General features: G+C 45.7%; 1 protein-coding gene across 10 annotated transcripts in view; it reads right to left on the bottom strand.

Moving 5' to 3' along the window:
* Positions 1-22,074, bottom strand: part of SVIL (supervillin) — a 233,040-nt gene that overhangs the window by 45,522 nt on the left and 165,444 nt on the right. For 7 of the 10 annotated variants that reach the window (XM_047865432.1, XM_047865435.1, XM_047865436.1 and 4 more), the window contains 10 exons: positions 21,715-21,795; positions 18,801-19,697; positions 18,239-18,409; positions 17,510-17,544; positions 16,883-16,944; positions 16,443-16,582; positions 12,313-12,556; positions 11,279-11,852; positions 10,230-10,455; positions 1,330-1,459 (listed from right to left, as the gene is read on the bottom strand). In XM_047865432.1, the coding sequence (XP_047721388.1) occupies positions 1,330-1,459; positions 10,230-10,455; positions 11,279-11,852; positions 12,313-12,556; positions 16,443-16,582; positions 16,883-16,944; positions 17,510-17,544; positions 18,239-18,409; positions 18,801-19,697; positions 21,715-21,795 (2,560 nt within the window). The remainder of the gene's footprint in view (positions 1-1,329; positions 1,460-10,229; positions 10,456-11,278; positions 11,853-12,312; positions 12,557-16,442; positions 16,583-16,882; positions 16,945-17,509; positions 17,545-18,238; positions 18,410-18,800; positions 19,698-21,714; positions 21,796-22,074) is intronic. The other 3 variants (XM_047865438.1, XM_047865439.1, XM_047865434.1) reach the window with 2 other exon arrangements.

The following is a 22,074-nucleotide window of genomic DNA, read 5'->3' as shown; positions in this document are numbered from 1 at the left end:
TATTTGAACTTCCGCCTGGCCATAGGGGACTGTCAGCTCCTATGGCTCCTTTGCATCTTCCAAAAGGACCAACAGGAGGTGAGTGTTAAAGTCTTTTGAAGCGGTGATTTCAAAACCCTTTTAGATAAAGTTTGTGGGCAACAGGGATACGATCGAAGGACCCTGGCTGTCTTTTCCACTTCAGGATCTCATTCTTGAAATCCAAATTTCACACCTACGCTTTTAAATATCCGACTGAATTGGAGAACTTTATGAATGGCTGAAATCACATGTCTTTAGCCATTATCTTTAATATCATATATGTCTCAAAAAAGGAAATATAAATTGTTGTTCCAATCTAACGTATGAAGACACACAGGTACCATATAAAGGAGTATCAGAGTTCCTGCCTCACCGTCCTGCATGGATGCTTCCCTCTCATGTAAGTTTCTGCATGCATAAAGGCCACATTCACTATTCCCCTCTGCCACAGATGCTAAGTTGTTTTAGAACTAAAGGAGGTACAGGTGATTGTCCTGTTGGAAGTGTTTTTTTTGTTTGTTTTTCATTTCTGTTTGAAGACTTTTAACCCTAGAAGTTGGCCAGAGGACGGGTCACACGTGGCCACCTTGCCTCCAGCCAGCACATGCATTTACAATCATAGGGCCAAGCAACAGGAAAGTTACCGTCCGCTTTGAAAGTGTGCACTAACTCGTCAAAAGCTGGTCATCATTACACTCGTAATTTAACAGTTCATCACTGCTTTTCCATAGGACATGCTTGCCAGTATCGATAACAACGTATTACTTGATTTTATTTAAACTTGTTAACATAGGTTGCTGTACATCCTCAACAAAAGGCACACCGGCTCACTGTAAAACATGCTCAGGATCACGAAAATAAGTACGCACTGACCACCGTCATGTCCTTGTTCTGGGTGCGTGGGTTTTAAATCTCAGTGTGGCGCATTCGAGTCCACATCTGATATGCCAACTTATAAACTGCTAGTGGTCGATTAAAGATTTTCATTACAAAGGTTTTAATGACATTGTAAAGTCAGACTGCGTTTCAGGAAGGTTTTAAACCGAAGTAAGAGTACACACTTCAAAATGTAGGGACTTGCTTGCGGACGCCTTATGTATGCAGTGCTCTCACCAGTTTGATAACATCTCAAGCCTTTTACCTTTTGATCAATTTCAGCTGCTGTGTGACAGGTGCACAGTGCGAACCCAAAAGGCAAGACAGTGTTTCACAGGGTGGTAATTAGTCAAGGCATGCATGCTCGCCTATCTGATGCACGTCCAGGCATGATGTTAGTTGAGTGCTTTTCCCGAACGCGTAAAGCATTACCTTCTTCTTGAGGGACTGTTCCGTTTCTTGTACGTGCAGGCCACCGGCGATAGACGCTTTGCCATACTCCTGCTTTCTGCTAAGTCTGTTTTTCCAATCCTCTTCACCGCTTTTCCTCAACAGTGCTAATCTGAGGGGAAAACACGCCAACCAAAAGAGGTTCAGCACCACATTCTTAATTGTAACAGAACCATAATCTGGGTCAGTTAGAAGTCTTTGGTCAATACGTGACCACAGCTACTGAATTTTAATCTTTTTGCGTTTCATTTATCCTGAAGTAAGTTATGCCTGGAAAATTAGCATAACCATTCCCTTTTCTAAGATGCACCCCGCCCCCCCCCCAAATTTTAAGTTGATTACAATGCAAACCTGAAATCTCACTTGCCAGATAAAGACGCTTCATCATTCTACCAAAGAATCTCTGTGTTTTTCCCTTGCCCTTACCCTGAGAGCAAAGAGATTAAGGTAACCATCCCCAGAGAAAAATGTCTTCTAATGACCCCTTCTGGTCACTTGGTAAAATAGCATTTAATGACTACAGCTGGATTGGATAGTACTCCTTTGCAGAAAACACAGCAGAAATGGGTTTCAAAACTAAAAGCTATAAAAAATTAACCATCGTCTTGTACCTTTCAATAAAAGGCAAACGAATGTTTAAGATTTTCTTCTCTTCCTGTAATCTAAGCCCTGTCCTTTTCCTCCAAATGCACTTGGTCTTTCGAATCTATCTTCTAAATACAGAAACTGTTCTCTACAAACCCATTTTTGAAAAATGATTACTCCAACTTTCCTCCTGGGGAAAGCCACATACAAAAAAAGAATCTAATTAATTGAGATTTTTACCTAACCTACTTTAGCTCAACTCTGGTGTAACTTGATACGGAGCTGCCTGGATGCTACAATCTGTGAAAGGCTATTTTCGTGAGCATGAGGCTGTTTTGGCTCACTCCCCTACGATGAACGAAGCAGTCTTGGGCATTTAAGTTGGACAAACATGGGAAAGATAAAAGGGAAAAATGTGCTTATCGTTAAACTCATTTGAGCTGATGCTCAAACAATTTAAAGACTGGGAAAAAAAAGGGATTTAGACCCCTTTTGCCCTCTGCAGAGCGTGCCCGGCCAAGTCTTTTAAACATCCTAGTGCACGTGCATAACTTGCATATTTTAAAGCAGCACATCAACCCTAGCTTGGCCATGAACTCTGGTCAAGTAGCCTGGCCTCCTTTCCGTATTGGTCATACTGGGAACTGGACTCAATGGTCTCTTAGGTCCCTTCTACTAATTTTCCCGACTCCACTAAATATTTGAATTAGAGATGGGATGAAATATATTCTGCTCCTCGATAAAAGTTTTTCTAAGCAAATAAAAAAGCAAACTTTCCAGTACTTGAATAAGAATCCACTTCCATCTACAAACTTATACACAATCATACCTTAACCTTAACTTGTCCATTCATTCAAATAACGCAGAGTAAGCAACAAAGAAAAGAACTCCCCCAAAGGGGCAGAAGCTTCGAACTCTGGACCTATCCCTTACTCTTCCTTTTCCTTCCCTTCCCTTCCACGATGCGACAGATAAGACCTCAAATGACCATTCTATAAAACTGATATAATGCCACTTATCAGTCTGTGATACTGTGATTTATAATGGGAAATATATACTTGGTTTTCATCAACTTTCTGGGCCTAGAGCTGCCAAAACCCTTGGAATTTCCTAAGTGATGAGAATGACAGAGGTGTCTATTAATCAGGTGCATTTGGGGAAGCACCTAAGGATGGGAACTGATTGCCTCTAATCACAAATATTGATTAGAGGGGTGGGACTTTCAGTTTCATGCCCCCTGACTTCTGGAGAGGGGAGAGTGGCTGGAGGTGGAATCTCTCACCAATGGCCAATGATCTAATCGACTACGCCTATGTAATGATGCCTCTATAAACACCCAGAAGAATGGGGCTCAGACAGCTTGTAGGTTGGTGGACATGTGGAGACTGGGGGAGAGGAGTGTGCTTGGAGAGAGCGTGGGGGCTCCACGCCCTTTCCCTATACCTGGCGCTATGATCTTCCATCTAGCTCTTCTTGTGTTATATCCATCCATAATAAATTTGAGATCTAGTGAGCAAAACATTTATTTAAGTTCTGTGAGATTCTCTAGTAAGTCAAACCCAAGGAGGGGGTCACCGGAATCTCCAATCTATAGCCTGTAGGGTGAAAAGCCCAGGTGACAACGTGGCCCTGTCACTGGCATCTGAAGTGTGTGTGTGTGTGTGTGTGTGTGTGTGTGTGTGTGTGTGTGTTGGGGGGCAGTCTTATAGGATGGAGCACTTAACCTGTAGGATCTGATGTCAACTCGAGGTACACAGCATCAGAATTGAGTTGAATTGTAGGGACTCCCGGCTGGTGTCAGAGACACTTGGTGGTGGAGGAAAAAACCCATATTGGCGATTAGAGTCGGAATCGTACTCTCTAAGACAGTCCCCATTTGGCTAAAGGTTTCAGTTAGCCCTACCTGCTGTGATCTGTGAGGTTTGACAGTACTCTGCATGCTACAAGGACTAGTTCATGCACTTAAATACAAATTCTCAATGCCTTCAGGTGTTTTCATCAGACTATATAATGACTCATTTTTTCTCTAATTATTCTGAATGAGTCGGTTTTATTCTAATGAGCAAAAATAATAAAATCATGAAAAAATAATTAGTATTTGCATAGAGCTTTCGAAGGTTTCAAAGGGTCTATAAATGAGATTTTCAAAAAGGGGGCATGCCAGTCCTCTTACACTCAAGTGAAGAAGTACTTCCAATTCACCATCTTGTGACGAGAGACATTCATCTCCCTGACATTCTTGCAAATTGGTCTCAGAGCCAGCTTCTGTGTCTTACTTCACCTTTGACACAGACCAATAGTTATTCATCTTGTCCATCTACCTTTTTTTTTTAAGTTTGTTTATTTATTTTGAGAGAGACAGAGAGAGAGAGAGAGAGAGAGAGAGAGAGAGAGAGAGAGAATATCCCAAGCAGGCTCTGCACTGTCGTACAGAGCCTGATGATGTGGGGCTCAATCTCACAAACCCGTGAGATCATGACCTGAGCTGAAATCAGGAGTCAATGCTTAACCGACTGAGCCACCCAGCCTCCCATCTACCTTTTTAATCAGAATTGATTCCAAATGAGTTGAGAGATTCTAAAACGTTAAATTCATCCTCGTGAGTTGGGTTTATGGGAAATAATGCACTACAGTCCTTGAGAACATTCTCACAACAAAGCTCCTGGGAATCCAGAGCAATGACAGCATAATCCAAGTAACCATATGGTTTCCTCAGCGGCTGCTCTGAGCGATATAAACCTGACTTAGAAAAAATCAAACTGTGGAATCTACAACCAGCTTATATTATAGTCCACCTGACACTCTACTGCTCTACACAGCAACCTCAGAGAAACTGGTTATTGTCCCCGATGCGACGGACAAGGCACGAGTACACATACAGGCCAAGGATTTCGTTGACGGAGGTCAGGCTGTACGTCACCGGGGCAGGGTGATATGGTTCCCGTGCAGGGGTGCCCTGCCTCCCAATAGGTGGCTTGTCTCACTACATTAGTGTGTTAGCTGTCCAGACATGTTTTTGTCCTCATGTTTTAGAAACTGCAGAGTATTCTGGCTTGCTTATAATGTTCTTTTCTCCCCCTGGGATGGCCTTCAAAGAATTCCTCCATTCCAAAACCCTAAAATCTTACTTCTGGAAGTGCTGGCAGGGTCATCATCAGGAGTTTCCAAAGACTACAGAGTAACCAGAATACCATGGAAGAGACGGTGGTTCGATTCAGCGCACATGGTACTTGGACCCTGCCCTAGCTTGCAGAGTGCAAATGACATGACGGGTAACTTACAAATAACACGCACTGAAACTTAAATGTATCATTCCTGTCCCTTCGGATTTCCTACTTGGTGTTCAACAAGCTGAGGAGGGCGGGAGACCTTTCCAAACACGTTCTCTCCTCCTGCGATCCCACGACCCTCCGGAGTCAGCGAGACCGCTATGCGCTGGCAGGGGCCGAGGCGTGAAACGTCAGGTCCTACACATGCCATAAATTACTGCCTATGCAATTCAAACGACTGTCAGCGCTTGTAACATCCGCCAAGTCCAAGCACTGCTTGCAGGGCTGTGATGTTGAGAGCCTGGGCATCTGCTTCGTCTGAGGTGGAGAGCCCAGTGAGTGGCACCGTGTTAGCCTATTAACCCCAAGGCCTGGCCAGGGGCCACCTCGCTGTGTGCTCGCCAGGCCACCCGGGGGGAAATGTCTGCCTGTCTTGCCACAGCCCACACTTTCTCAGCGGGGGACACTGGCCTGACGTGGCTGTGCTCAGCGGCCCTAGTCTGAGAGCCCTGCCTGATTAGAAGGGGTTCTGCAGGCTCACAGCAGTCAGGGCTGGGTCAAATACGGGACAGGCAAACCACATGGCCCCTAATCTCATGTGGTTTTTCTCCGCCCCCTTTGAAAATGCCCCCTCATTTCAGACAATCACAGGCACCAGGCAGATTTCAGATAGGACTGACCGGCACTGATTAGTACTCGTATCCGATCTTGGTCTTGGCTAGTCTGCAGGCTGCAGGAGTGAGCTAGTGTGTCTTTCAAAAGGGGACAAATCAAAGATCAGAAAAGGAGGCTGCAAAGGAGAAACACACCTCCTGTCATAATTCTTACGTAAAGCTGGGGGCCCTCTGGTGGCTGAAATCTCCAGCAAGAGCCTCCAGTCCCTGCCGGGGAAGCATGGACACAGTCTCTGGCTGGTGGGGAGCAGGCCAAGGGTGGGTGGAGAGGCGTGCAGGGGACTCTGCAGGCTGGCGAGAGGCGTGGGGCGCATTCTTCACCATTCCCGGGAGTTCAGCTAAGCCCTCACAAGACAGGATGGCTTTTTTGCCTTTTTTAGTAATCTCCTGAATACAAACACACAGATACCATTGCTTCAGTAACTGTGGAAAAGATTTCTAATAGCCTAGTGCACTTCTGAAGAGGTTTCAAAGGTTTTAGGCCTAAGGAACACACAACTTACTCGATTCATAATGTTTTTCAAAGAAGTACCCAACCAGGGATGATTTAAACCCAAATCATTTAGGCAGTTACGAAACCGTGACTTTATTAATCCAGGGGCAAAAGCCGATTGTGTCCTAAGTTTTGTGTTAGTGACGGTTCAAACTTCATATTCTGGATATCAGCAAAGACGAAGAAAGAAAAGGAACCTTTAGGCATGTCTGCTTGAACCTCCAGCCTGCCCTAGAAAAGGGGAGCATATTGAGGATTTCCGGTAATTTCTTAGTTGCTACACTTTCCTAGGTCCTAGTTACTATGTACAAAGTGGGGATAATGCTGGCTCCCTGCTAGGGCTGCCTTCAGCACTAATGAGGTAGTTAGTGCATGAAAAATGCAGAGGACAGCACATGGCCCGGGTGCTCCTCAGACCGGAGGCTCAGCACGCCCCCGTCCTGAGCAGAAAGGAGACGATTCACAAGGCGGAGGAGGCCAGAACTGCGTCCTTGGGGCGGCAGTTTTTTCGCAGAAGCGGTAAAGGAACTCTGCAAAGTCCAGTCTCTACTTCTTAAGAGTCGGAAATGGGAGTGTGAAACTGGAAATGAGCCACGAGAACACGTGCATTGAGAAAATTAACACAGGAGGGGGGCAAATCTTGCTGACCCTGATGTCCGGCTAGCACTGGTGTCCTCCAGTCAATTTCCTAGCGAGACCACACAGGTTAGCTGCCTGCAGGCCAGCGTGAGCGCACGGCAGTGTCACCCCACCTACCATGGGGAAAGTGGGGACCACTGCCTGCGCCGGTCAGTTCCCTGCGTGGGCCCTAGTGGCCCTGGGAGCCAAACCCCTCCTTTGGCAAAATGAGGCAGTCAGAAGAAATCACAGTAAGGGTTAAAAGTTCCATTTAGGGGTGCCTGCGTGGCTCAGTCGGTTAAGCATCTGACTTTTTAAAAATTTTTTTAATGTTTTATTTATTTTTGAGACAGAGAGAGACAGAGCATGAATGGGGGAGGGGCAGAGAGAGAGGGAGACACAGAATCTGAAGCAGGCTCCAGGCTCTGAGCTATCAGCACAGAGCCTGACGCGGGGCTCGAGCTCACAGACCGCGAGATCATGACCTGAGCCGAAGTCGGACGCCTAACCGACTAAGCCACCCAGGCACCCCAAGCATCTGACTCTTGATCTCAGCTCAGGTCATGACCTCACAGTTTGTGGGTTTGAGGCCCACGTTGGGCTCTGCGCTGATGGTGTGGATCCTGCTTGGGATTCTGTCTCTCCCTCTCTTTCCCTCCCCTCCCCCTCTCTCAAAACACATAAATAAACTTTAAAAAAATTCTATTTTATGTGTCACCTCACAAAAGAAAAAGAGACACTCACATAATATATAAAGAGCATTCTTATTTTAAATGGGTCAAGCTTCATTCTTTCTTCTTTCTTAACAGAAGGGAGCGATCAGAGCCCCACTTAGGGAAAAACGATCACAGATGAATTATAAAGATACACAGGTTTGCTTTTTCAGCAAAGTACAAATGAAAGTACTATCAAGATAAGGGGGAAAGGATCACTGGCAATATATTTTCTGTTAGCATAATCTGTGACAAGCATTGCTGCTAATAAAGTATCCCCTCATCCTTTTTTTAAACAGTTATTTAAAAAAAAACCGAAGAGCAAAAGTATTCTTTACTATCATGGTTCTCAACAGATCGGGGTCAGGAGTCCCTGGAGACTGAGAAGTTCTGTGTCCCACTAGCCAGATGGTGCCTGTGATCAACAGCTGGTTTTGAACCCACTTCCAGGGAGGTCACAGAAACCTCACAGCCATTCTTGAACTTGGACATCCGTGAGGTCCGGGTGGTTAAGCAACTGTGCCTTTACAGTCTCTCATATTTTCTACAAACGAGAACTCTACATTAAGATTAAAACTGCTTTCAGGGGCGCCTGGGTGGCTCAGTCGGTTAAGCGTCCGACTTCAGCTCAGGTCGTGATCTCACGGGTCCGTGGGTTCGAGCCCCGTGTTCGGAGCCTGGGGCCAGCTTTGGATTCTGGGTCTCCCTCTCTGCCCCTCCCCCACTCACATTCTGTCTATCAAAAAATGAATAAACATTAAACAAAATAAAAAAAAAAGATTAAAACTGCTTTCAGAAAGACCCAGATAAACTCAGATTGACTAAAAATGGGCAGGTGAATCAAGAATTACTGCATAGTGGATAGACACAAAACGACATCAAAAGTCCTAAGTCCCCACCAGGGACGCGGAATCTACTTTATGAGCCTCTGTGAAAAATGGGAGCATAATGGTATGTTTCGCTGGGATTTTATTCCAGAGATATTTTCTGATGTATAAAATGCCAGAACTTGTGGGTGAGTGATATTTCTCATTAATTCCCGTAAATGATGTCCCCTCCTTCTCACCCAGCTGATTATCAAGAGTAGGATCTCTGGGATCAAAGTCTCTCTAGGCCAGGTTTCAGAGGAGGAGGACTTCACACAAGCACAGGTCAGCTTCCCTGATTCAAGACATCACTCTCACTTAGCTGACCCCATCAGTTCTTCATCTAAGTCTTGGTCTAGCAGTCTCATGTAACTGTGAATCTTTTTTTTAAGTTTTATTTATTATTATGACAGAGAGAGAGAGAGAGAGAGAGAGAGAGAGCGTGCATGCGTGCGCGAAGGGGGTAGAGGCAGGGAGAGAGGGAGAGAGAGGATCCCAAGCACAGCCTGACGTGGGGCTCGAACTCACAAACTGAGATGATGACCCTAGCCGAAACCGAAGGTTGGACACTTACCTGGCTGAGCCACCCAGGCGCCCGCATCTACTGTGAATTTTAAACAGGTAAAGGCCAAAGTAAGATTTAACAACCTTACTAATTTGTCCGTTGAGAAAGGCTCCATCTGCCTAGCTTTTTGTGAGTGATGCTCAAAAAGCTCGGCTTGAAAAACAGAATGAACAATTCTCAGCCTGGTTTGATACAAAAGGCGAAAGATTTATACGATCTGAAGAGAAACCAGAGTATTCATCCTGGTTTGATATATAGTCTTAGGCAGTGCAAAACGTATCCAGAAAAATAAGAGCGGCCACCGTCAGACAGCGCAAGAGAACTTCTGAGTGGTGGGAGGTGCCGAGGAAGGGTCTGGGTGGGCATGGCGGGTTGTGCCAGTCACATTGGAGAAGCGCAGAGAAGGTTCTGCTGGTTGGTCTTCCTGTCACAATTACGTCTTTTGCTGCTTAATTCCACGGTGGCTAATGGTTAACAAGGAAAATACGACCTGAAATATTCAGCTCGGGTTCCCTGTATCTGTCCTATTTAAAGCCAGCCTTTCTATCCTCCACTCTTCTTTTGAATAAAATGAGGCTACGGTGTTACCCGACACTCACATGTAATCTTTCACCGCTATTACCTGATACAAAATTTCTAAACGCACTTCAGCAAAGTCACCCGTTTCACTTTCTGTAGAATAAACAAAACTCAGATTCGAATCCCAAAGATCGAATATGGATTTACCTTCGTTCTGTCTACATATACTTTACACAGACAAATAGTCACAAAGCATGGGTGCATTCAATTTGAAGCCACGTGTCTGACGGGAAAAGAGCCAAGATCTCTGCTGTCGTCGCTGGCTAGTCCAAGAATTTCATATAGAGAAAAAAAAAAAGCAAACCAAAAAAACAAGAAACAAACGGAACTGCAAACAAATGATGCAAGCAGATGTCTGTGTTTCCTCATCTGAGTCTGGAACCGGCGCTCCTCGGGCACTATCACCCCTGAGCATCCAGGCTTGCGACGTCACCCCTGCCCATCACTCAGATCTTTTTCTACGAGCAAACGGCCAGCTCCTCCCCCACAGAATCACTTCCCAATCATCAAATCATATTACCTTTCTTTAATTGACATGGTTTTGCTGGCTGAGTCGAGGATGCCCTCCACGGCTGGTGCTTTGATCTCTCCGGCAGCAAACATCGCACCCGGACTCTTGGAGTACCTCTCCAGTGCTTGCTCGGAAGGCTCTTGCTGCTTCCGGGACACGGGGGTTGCAGCCTGAGCACCAGTTTTCCCGGCAGTTGTGCCCGTCTGCTCGGAAGCGGGCTCCCCGAAGTCAGCCGCTGGGGAGGAGAGGAGCAAAGTCAGCACTCACTCCTCCAGGCAGACATTCTTCCAGCTGTTCACCCTCTGCGGTCCCGCACAGGGAGTTCAATCCAATCCGTGGGCGCATATACGGATTTATGCAAATCTGTATAGCAGGCTACACTCTGGGAGGAAACCAAACTGCCCAGTGGGTTACTGCACACAGCAAATGGTTTTGTGACTGTGTGTCTTTTCCTATGTGCAAGACACAGGATGTTAGCTTTAAGTACACGCTACAAAACGTTTCTCCTCCTCCAAAGCAATACTTTCTCTGTTTCAAATGGCTATAATCACAAACCAAAACCAGCACTGTAACTTACACGCTATCATTTTATGGAAATGCAAAAGAAGGACTAAAGCCACCAGCAACAGAGCTTCCTAGTCGGCATAACGGGACTGTAGAAAGAGTCTGGAAATCCACAGTCCTGGGTTCAAGCCCTTATTCCCTGTGCTTACCTAGCCCTTTTGGGGTCATCAACTCATAAAAGGGACTGTCAGGGCCAGCAGGTCACAAGGCTGTTCTGTGAGTTAATGTGCCCAAAGTCATCAAGAATCCTTGTCAGGATGTATGAAAGAGCTCCAGGTATTTTTATTGCTGAAAAATTGATTCATCCAGGTCAGATTCATGCGAAAGGGAGATGTGGGGAGAGGAGGATTCACCCATGATTTGTAACCAATACTAGTTACAAACTGTCTTCCTACTTGAGTTAAAAATAATCACAGACACAGGCAACCAAGCAGACGCCAAAACAGGCACCAAAAACCCAGTTGGTTTTCAAAACTTTAGGAGCAGTAACGTACCTCTTAGTGAAAACTTCCTTCTTGGGACATTCTCCACGCCGACCTTCTCTTCAAAGGGCTGCCTGTCCCTCAAGTCTGGGCTCCCCTGTGCGATGCTTTTAGCCATGGAAAATTCCTTCAGTTCGTCACCAAGGTGGCCCACGGGGGGATGAGCTAGTTCCAGGCTTCCCCTTCTCGGAACAGCATCCTTGGGTTCCTTATGGCTGTCTCCTTCCCAGACTCTGTTAAGGGTGGGGCACGATGGCTCTGCTTCCTCACAGGACCCGTACGCTTTGCCACCATCTCCACCTGTCAAGACTCTCTTGCTTTCTGTCTCTCCAAACTCTCTCAACATTCCTCTGCTCCCACTACCCTCTGCTGAAGGCTGCCAGGCTTGGGACTTCAGAATGCTTCTAACCGGAGATTCTGAATTTTCTATTGAGGACGGAAGTCTATAGTCAGTGGCACCTGGGATGTCGTCCACAGATGGCTTTGGCCGAAGATCCCCAGCGTACATCGGAGGGACTGTAGATGCCACGGTGGACACAGAGGTGTTAACAGTCGGTGAGAAAGGAATGAGCTTTCCACTTTGCACCTGCGAGGACACAGTTAAAATGCAAAAAGCTGATTCAAAAAGACTGTGTATATAAATCCCAGTTTATGGATTGGCATAGACTGAAATACCACATGTGGTGTCGTTTCACTGCTTATCTTAGCGGGAAGCCAACCCTAGACATATTTTATATAATGCATCTCATTAATCAAAATCATCTGGGTGAAAAGCAGATTGTGCATCCTATTTGTTCTCTCCAGAAAGGACTCACTCCAGCTGCTTTCAGCAAGCAAATTAGGAAAACAGAAAAAGAGAAATGTACTTGGCATGGCTATCTTTCTTAGGAAAGAAGTTCTTACCTAGTTGCTTACAGGTAACACAGTTTACAGGTAGATCGCCTTCATTATACCCCTAACCTAGGAGCAACACTGTGTTCCTATGTTTTAAGAACCGCAGCCCCCCTCCCCCCTCCCGCAGAGGAACCAGATCACAGTGTACCCACCTGCTCTACCTCTCCAAGTGTGACTGGCTGAGTTTGATAGCGAGCATTCATTCTCCTCTGTCTCATGTCTATTCTGTTTCGGGTAGAAATAGCTTTTGAGACCGGCTGGGACAACTTGTTAAACAAGGCCAACTTCTCTGCTAAGCTTAGAGTGGAGGAGTCAGGTTCACCTTGCTCGGTAGAATCTCTGCCCTCGTTTGCCTGGTCTCTGGCTAAAGCCTTGTGGTGAGCAGATGCCTGTAGTCTGAAAGGGATAAAAAAGTCGGTGACACAGAGAAAAACCAACGAAAGCCCACTGCTAAATTGTGAATATTAGCTTTCTTCCCAGCGTCACTTAATTTTGAACAGGGCTGACTTCTCCCTACAGAAATTTAAGACAGGCGTGGGCACCGTTTAGCTGTTAAGACCACAGCTAGCAGAACAGGCTGGGGAGACCAGCATTACCAATCTCACAAAGAGCAGGTCGTTAGCTCTGAATTATTTCTACAAAGTGAATTTTCTCTTTAAGGAACTGAAGTCAGTTTGGATATGCCTTACCTTAGAGGGACGTGTATCGTTAGTATCAATAAGTAAGGCTAAAGGGAGTCCCAAGGCATTACCGATGGCATATTTAGACATTATCTAAGTATGTGGTTCAGAGGTATTCTTTTCATGTTATAGAATTAGGAAATAATACAATCATTCGGCCAACAACATATCTGTAACAAAGGGTTTTGGTTTTGGGGGCGCCTAGGTGGCTCAGTTGGTTGGGCGTCTGATTCTTGATTTCGGCTCAGGTCACGACCTCACAGTCTGTGAGAGAGAGCTCCTCGTCGGGCTCTGTGCTGACAGAGCCTGCTTGAGATGCTCCCTCCCGCTCTCTGCCCCTCCCCTGCTCACACTCTCTCTCTCTCTCAAAAATGAAAAATAAACTTAAAACAAGAGTTTTGATTTTCACTAGCTAAACACAAATGGTTCAATTTTAAAGATTCCTTTCACTCCTTCCGTATAGCATTTTCTCTCATAACTTTCTACCAGTAACTTGGAAAAGTGAAGGAAATTAGGTGCTGATAAGTTCCTCCAACTTTCAGGTGGAGGAGAAGGCTTCCCGTTACCTGGTCACTGTGGATCCTAGAAGGTTTATGACAATGTATGTTTATGTCACTGGCAAATCCAATTCCCAAGCCCAGTGAACAGTATATCCTGTCTGCACTCCAGTTAAATCACCAATTCACAAGCTGTCCCAGACCCGAGAGCAGGGTCAGTGTTCCAGGGTATAACAGATGGTAATGCAGATCAAGGAGAGCAATGGTCACCTACTTCACCAAAGAGACCCCTGCTTCTGGGTGGTGCCACACGTGTATCTGTACTGCCACGTGACTTCTTCTAACCTTACTTTCAGCCGTTGTGATTTGGTCCCTCACAGTAAAACAGAGCGGATATTTACATGCCGTAAGGACATACTTTCAAAACACCACAACTGAAAACTTAGTAGTAAAACATCTAAGCGCAGACACTATGAATTATTCTTGTCCCAATCCCAAAATGTCATGGCCTTGTCTCTCTATACGTTAGAAACTTATAGGATTGTTTCTAGCATGTCTTTACGATGACAGGCGTTTTTAAAAAACTGGGGTATTACTGGAATTTCAACATTCATGTTAACTCCCCATTTGCCTATTAATCTTCATTAAGTGCTAGTATTTTAGAAGAATGAAATCTCACAGGGATTACCACGATCATGAAAAACAGAAACAAAACAAGCGGGTAAGTGAGTTAGTGCGATCCTAGTTCCGACACACAATGTAAGCAGGTAGGCGAAATGGTTTCTCATGCAGGCCTACACGGAGTTAGCGGAGTCTTGCACTATGACAAAACAAACTGCCATCCATTCCCAGAGCAACTCGTCGCTCTGACTCGTTTCTCAAGCAAATGACAGGCATTCAGAGCATGAGATGCATCTGCTGTCTAGGACCTTTGCCCTCAGGCTGCATGCAGCTACTTCTGTCCAGTACCTGGCAGGCGACACAGGGCTCTTAGCTACAGTGGGACTAGGAAGTCTTGCCATTACAGGGTGGGTGGTCACAGAGCACGAAGCAGGGATAGGTTCACTTTAAAAGCAATTGCCAAAGAAGGAACGTTCGTAAGGAGAGAGAAGAAAAGAAGCATTAAAGGAAAACACAGTTTTAAATTCAGAAACAGCAAATCAATATTTTCACGCAATTATTTGCTAAGTGTTTGGGGGCAAATTACAAAAGAACGGGAAGAGCAATTACAGACTTAGGAAATAAGAAACAGGCGACGCAAAGTAAACGGCGTACGATTAGGTTTTGCAAGTTTGGAAAGGATCCACCCTATCTTCAGAATAAATGCCCTGATTTTTAAAATAACTTAAGGGAAAGCTGATATCGACACCAGCAAATCAGTAGATAATGCCCACGTTTCGGAATGTTGTTCTCAATCCATTTTGTAAAAAATCAGTGTACTCATATGATCTATAAAGCACATCAAAGTAGATTCGGGGCCCTTACAGGTGGTAATTTTGGTTTATGTTTACTGTTTTACTCCCACAGGTAGTTGCTTCTTAGTCTACAACAGCCACTCAAACATGAAAAAAAAAAAATGGGGCACCAGGGTGGCTCAGTCGGTTAAGCGTCTGACTTCCACTCAGGTCATGAGTTCACTTTTGTGAGTTTGAGCCCCGTGTCGGGCTCTGTGCTGACAGCTCAGAGCCTGGAGCCTGCTTCAGATTCTGTGTCTCGCTCTCTCTGTCTCAAAAATAAACATTAAAAAAAAAAAAAAGGGAAAGCTGAGCTGCCATGAGTTCCTAATGAATGCATGAAGTACTCATCCACAAATACACCAGGAGCCTGAGGAACAGCTGGGTAAGAAGTGATCAAACAGCAGGTACACAGATGTAGGCTGCTACAGATGCCTCGTGGGATGGCCATGCCCTGAAGGAGGTGAACTTCCTTTCTTCAGGAACAGTGTGTGTGTGTGTGTGTGTGTGTGTGTGTGTGTGTGTCTCCAGGAGAAGCACAAAAGCAATTTTTAAAACACTGATAGGGGCGCCTGGGTGGCGCAGTCGGTTAAGTGTCCGACTTCAGCCAGGTCACGATCTCGCGGTCCGTGGGTTCGAGCCCTGCGTCGGGCTCTGGGCTGATGGCTCGGAGCCTGGAGCCTGTTTCCGATTCTGTGTCTCCCTCTCTCTCTGCCCCTCCCCCGTTCATGCTCTGTCTCTCTCTGTCCTAAAAATAAATAAAAAACGTTGAAAAAAAAATTAAAAAAAAAACACTGATAAAAGTTCTCACTTGATTGAAGCAATGATCTCTGAATTACTTTGGGAAATCCATTCTGAACATATAGGAACATGTTGCTCATGTACAGAAAGTCATCAAACTTCCGAGTCATATTTTGGGGGTTTTGGTGATTATTTAAAAACAAACAAAAAGAACCCTTATCTTTTTGGGATATCGGCTGAAATGCTGATGGATGAAACGGTATCTGGGGTTTGCCTGAAAATGATGCAGGAGGAGAGGATAAGGGAGTAGGATGTTGGTAGAGCATGACTGGCCGGCTGCTGACTGTTGAAACAGGGTGGTGAGTACGTGGGGGGTTCACTGTATAAATCTCATGTTTTAGGGGCACTCTGGGGGCTCAGTCGGTTATGCATCTCACTCTTGATCTTGGCTCAGGTCATGATCTCATGGTTCGTGGGCTCAAGCCCCACGTCGGGCTCTGTGCTGACAGCACAGAGCCTGCTTGGTATTCTCTCTCTCTCTCTCTCTCTCTCTCTCTCTCTCTCTCTGCCTCTTCCCAGCTTGCACTCTCTCTCTAAATCAATAAATAGCAACTTAAAAAAAAAAATCTGTTTTAAATTTTCCATTGTAAAAATGATTCGAAAATGCACAGATGAACAACAATTTTAAGTTCCTCTCTAGGTTTTTCTAGGAGATACAGCAGGCAACACACCCCATTACAAAGTTCATAGAGACCACAGTAAGGGAGATACCCAAGTACCAACTTCTCTGTTGGCTTCTCACTAAACCATCTCCTGATCACTTCACTTTATTTACAAGCCTCTAAATCTTTTTTTTTTCCTTCAAGAAGACATTTCTCCCAAGGCCAAGAGGTCACAAAGGGGGACTTACGTGGCTGCGATGGCCACTTCCTCGGTGGTGACGGGCTGGGTGTGGGATCTATCCTGCAGCCGCCGCAGCCTTTGCTCCACGGCAGGGTTTCTGGAGCGTCTCTTTGGAACGTTTTTCTCATCAAATGATTTCTCCATTTCCTAAGATCAGAAACAATGTGGAATCCTTATAAATGTGGGCGAAGGGCGCGGGGGCCACAGAGCGTCTCTGTTCTGTCCCCCTACAGGACCCCTGGGAGGGCCCTCTGGGGGGGACCACCTGGGAGGCAGGCAGCATTCTCAGAAGTCCACACCCCTGCGGTGTCGGCTGGTGGCCACATCAGCTGGGGGGCTCAGGCGGTGGGGGGGCGCACGGGCCAGGGCGAGATGGGAGCCAGGGGCCACGCAGGGAACAGGGGGAGCGGGGTGACAGCTTCTCTTCAAGCACTCGGCACACCTTACCCTGAAAAGCAGCCTCTTGGCAGCAACACTCAGCTTGGCTCGTTCGTCTACCTTTTCTTCATCTGCAAAAGGCCACAAAATAAACACCGAACATCGTGAGAAAAATGGAGGTGAAATCTCTGAAAAGTTTCCCAAGGCTGACTTGAAAACCCTTGGAAGAGAAGAACGGACGTACCCCAAATTACACTTGGTAGTATTTTCCCCTCGGAGGGATCCCATCCCTCTGCTCAGTGAAAAGGTGCTAATTTCCACTGCACTTAACCAGACAAAACTCCGTCCGGACAGGAATTTTCTAGTCTAATATTTGAACAATTGAGGTTTGAGAATAGATTTTTTACGAAAGGAAATTCTCATCTTCGTTGTTAAATAGTAACAAGAAATAAACAAAAATCTGCTTCTTTAGCCAAACAGTCGTTTCAGTATTATACATTCCACAGTTCTCTCTCAAAAATGAGGGAAAGCTCATCCGAGAATCTCAGCTAGGTTTTAATATTTTCACAGGAAGAAAACCTGCAGAAAAGAAATCGGTAGGCTCCATAATCTCATCCTCTCAAAAAAGTGAAATCTTATGTAAACCTGGTCGGGGTGAGATGATAGAGAAGCGGTAAAAGGAAAACAGATACTTGCCCTCAGCCGTTGGCAATTCTGAATGCGACGCAGACCTGGGAAAGACATTAGCAAATAAAAATGACAAAAAGTTAGCTGGTGGGAATAGAAGATCCAAATAAAAAAGCATCAGATTAAAAGTAAAAACAAAAGTAAAAATTCAATCACACTCTCTTAAAGAGTATCATCCCGCCAGCAAGTCTCGTTGTGAACACACAGGGACAGTTGTTAATGGACACGGTGGAGTTCGTGTGCACACAACCCAGCCAGGTGCACACCGTGTGGAGGCAAACCAAAACGGAGTGTAACTTAAACACGACTGATCACTGTTTAAACAAACCTTACCATTTCTACGCGCAAGCATATGGTCGTATAAAACTCAACACAAGTAGACAGACATTTATAAGATGACTATAAAACCCCTAATTACTTGCCCTGGAAAAGTCAGTGGATACTCACTGCGGATTCTACTTTAACAAGGGCATTAAGAAACGAAAAACATTAAATGAAGAAAAATAACGTGTCTCACTTCTTACCATCTAAATGCGGTGTAAAACGGTTAATTGTGATACTGTTCTCCCAGGAAGCATTCTTTAAAAATACATGTATAAATATCTCTTATGGATTAGGTGGAAGAATTACGGAATCATCAGATCCATTGACACAGCACCAGGACCATCACTGTGGTAAAAATCCCGTAAGATGGCTTTTACGTTCCTAGACTGTAGAACTACACGTACGCATGCCTACCTATCTGATTCCTTTCGTTCTGCTGAGGTTATAGGTTGAGTTCTAAATCTCTCGGAAGTCTTTCTACTTTCACCAGGAGAAAAATAGCGTCTTGGTTTCCGGGACCCTCTCTCCCGTTCCACACCGGTAGGCAAGCCAACTCCTTCGGCTGACCTCTCAACCCGGGATTGGCTTTTAGAATCATTGGGAGGGAGGATACAGAAGGGAAACGAGAGACAGACAGAGAGAGAGAGAGAGAGAGAGAGAGAGAGAGAGAGAGAGAATAAAGCAAAGGTTTATGCATCTCAGTGAGGCAAGGCCCAGACACCACCAAATCCCACTGCATGCCCCGACCATGCATGGAAAGGAGGTGGAACATTCCAGCAACCCAATACTGCACCTCCCCATTAGTAGGCAGAAGCAGAATGGTAGTTTTTGAGCCATTTCCTGTATAGTCTGCCCTGCACACTGGTGAGCTAAGCTAACGTGACCCAATGCAGGACACCACACAAGTTGAGAAGTGAATAAATCTGCCAAGGACGTGCAAGTGACACATCAGGAGGACGTTTGAAACATCACCTACAGTTCGCGTTTCTTGCTGGCATTGACAGACTCCAGAAACGCATTTCGGAGCTGGGCGACAGAGACCTTTGTGTCCAGCACGCCAACTTCCGTGGGGGGTCCTTCGGCTTTGGAAGTCTGTGACTCGTGCTCTTGCTTTGAAGCGGGGTCCTTACATTTCAGGGCCTGCAGCTGAGGGGGGCCCGTGTAGTCAGACAGGGAGCGGGTGAGGACCTTGCGCTTCTTGGTAAATGCTTCCTTTTTGTGGCCCGTCGCCCTGGCATCTTGGGACACAGGCTCGCTCTGAACATACAGGACCACTTCCTGTCTGACCATCCTCTCAGCGGGTTGTTGCTGAGTGTGAGGTGGGTGTGACGGACTTTCCGGTTCCTTCCGAAGTTCGAAGGTGGCAGTGCTAACCGCGGGCTTGCCGAAGTCGTCGCTTCCAGAGGGTTCTTCGCGGCTTCTGGCAAGCCCGTGATCCTCCAGAGCCAAAAGCGTGTCCCTGCTTTCCTCGAGGGCTTCGGTGAAGAGCACATCCTCCTCTGCTTTTGATTCACAAATATGAAGAACTGGAGTCTCCCTCCTCTCACTTTCTAGAACCTTCAAGCTGGGAGGCTTCCTGACACTCTGGGTGGCTGACGCTCCCCAGCTGCATTCAGATACATTTTCTGGGATCTCTGAGGTCACCAGCGTGGCCGTGTGAACCGGGTCTGCCGGCTGGACGTAGCCGCGGATGGGCTGTCGTGCGGAGCCGGCTGCCCTGCTCGAGACCCTATCAAAGGCCGAATTTTCTGACTGAAAAGACAAGCACTGGACAGGCACTGGCTGCTGTCTCCTCTGAGTCAAGGGCTCTGAGGCGAGTTCAGGGCTGTTGCGAGCACTTTCCTCTTTCACCAATTTTTCTCTAACCTTAACTCTTTAAGAAAGAAAAAGGATTTAAGTTGCAAAGTACAGTAACGGCTCAACGGGAAGAAAGCATGCGCGGATCATAGCTTGCCCGTGAACGGAAAGCCGCCCAGAGACAGAGCCACCGTGACAATGCATTTCTGGTGGTTAATGTCAGAAACCTACCACCTGCCAGACGAACGAGTTTGAGTCGGGTTTCCAAATGCCAGCATGGTGCAAAAACTAACTCTGCCCTCTAGAAAGCTGACAGGGGGTCAGATGCCATCCTGGGTGAGAATGGATGCCTTCTGACTACATGAATGACCAGAAGCCAGAGGAAAATCTGTTAGTATACACCACCAGTATGCATGAGGGCATACTGAGGCTGGTGCTGGGAATCAGTAAACTCTCCACATGTACGGGCCTTGTGTATGGACTGCAGGGGGAGGGGGCGGGGGGTGGGGTGGTTCCAGGTAGACATATACCTATTGACCAAACGCAATCTCACTGTCTCCTGGAAACGTAAGAGCATTCGTGATGATTTTTTTTTTTAATTGAGCTCAAGCTACAACAAAGAGTCACCCTTTCAAGAGCTCAACTAAACATTCGCAAGCTTTTTCATGCAAGGCAGACTATATGCATTCACGTTATTACTACCAGCATTACTAACAACAATTACTACCGAGAAGAATGTTAGAGAAAAGGTGTTTGTTGAAAGAACTAAGGAACCGAATGTTTTCTTCCCTTTGGAATTGCTATTAGGCCCTTAGTTTAAAAGGGATCGCTCGGCTTGCTTTTCCAGCTATTTAAGTATCTAAGAGCAAAACCGAAATCCAGTTTAAAAGCCTCAAAGCTTCTTCAAAAGAGTAAACACTTACTAGTGTTAGCTCCTACTCATTTGTACTTTTTGTAAAGCCACGTAGTGAGAAAGGAGAAACCACTGAAGCAGGTGAAGAAGGGGATTACTAATTGGTAATCATCTTTAAAAAGTAAAACACGTTTTTGGAGTGGGAAAAGTGATTTCTTAGGGAACTTCAACCTTCATTTGCTAAAGATCAGTCAGCAAAAATAATTATTTATGATGGACAGTTTTGGAAGAGAGTATTTCCTTAAATGACAAACGCACCCTGCTAAATTTGATATAAACTCCTACATGTTTTCAGCACAGGATGCAAGGTATCTGTGTATATTTCATTCAAAAAAGTCAAGGACACATATAAAAGTCAGTTATCATGAACTATTCAGGAGGGGGAAAAAAAAGCACTCGGAGTTATTTTTCCCAGAGACTAGGCAGTGTTGGAGGTTTTCATATTTATAAGCTTTGTTAATCAAAACAAGACTGAAATGTGGTTCAAGTTCTCCTGTGGAATGTGTCCCTCTAATCAGAGACAATCTGAATGTTGTCCTCAGCTGAGGACAAAGTGACTGTTAGAAACTCAGTATATGGGTGCTTTGTCCTGCCAGTGACTTATTCATTCTTATTCCTTCTGCTTCTCCCTGCCCCCAACCTTAAAAATGAAATGAAACTTTTTTGGTTTTTTTTTGTTTTTTTGTCTGCCTTTAAAACCACAATGCCCCGAGTGCAACTGTGGAGAATTAACTAATGGTTTGGAGACGAGGAGACATGAAAAGCAGGAGTCTGGAAATGCTGCGCGGAGGGGGTGTTGCCAGGATGGGACGTGAGCTGGTTAGTTAGTGTGACTCAGGAGGAGAGCAGCCCAGTCCTCACTACTGCCCCCACTTGACGGTATGCGGGCGGGTGAGAGAGGAGAGAGGCCAGAAGTGTAATCAAAACGATTTTCAGAAACAGGACAAAAGAGGGAGAAATGCGATTAGCAGGGATCGAGGGTGACCGGAGGAGAAAAGCAAACGATCCAAACGTAACTTCCCGCAGCCCCTTGTGAACACATGACTTTCAAACGCACCGCGATTAACCGAGGGCAAGAAGAGAGTTAGAGTTTGGTCGTGGGTGGAAAAGCCGGGCAAGTCAGCAGGGGCAGTAGCAGCACTCACTACACATAAGCCGAGAGTTTCAACCTGGGATATACCTGGAAGGCCAGTTGATAAGAGAAGGTGTGTCCCCTTCGGAATCTTTCTGGAGAAACCACTCATATTTGGGTTTCCCGGTACTATCATGTACAAAAGACAAAACTTCAGATAATGTCTATTCAAATGTCAACATATGTGCAGACAATTATAATGTAAAACCCAAAGGCTGTTTTTTTAAGTAAAGAATAATCCTGGCTTTTGAAAATGTATAGGCACATTTTGTCAGAGGTTTGTATTTATTTCACAAGGGACGTGTGGCTCCCCACTAATCTCAAGAGATAGAAATAAATCTATCCAAAGCCACCACATAAAGCATTTTTCAAGTAATCTGCAAGTATTAGGAGTCTGTTCCAGTCACC

This window comes from Prionailurus viverrinus, chromosome B4 (assembly GCF_022837055.1).
Source record: "Prionailurus viverrinus isolate Anna chromosome B4, UM_Priviv_1.0, whole genome shotgun sequence".
NCBI classification, from domain to species: Eukaryota; Metazoa; Chordata; class Mammalia; order Carnivora; family Felidae; genus Prionailurus; species Prionailurus viverrinus.
The sequence above is the reverse complement of the archived record's forward strand: the minus strand, read 5'-3'. Positions and strand labels throughout refer to the sequence as shown.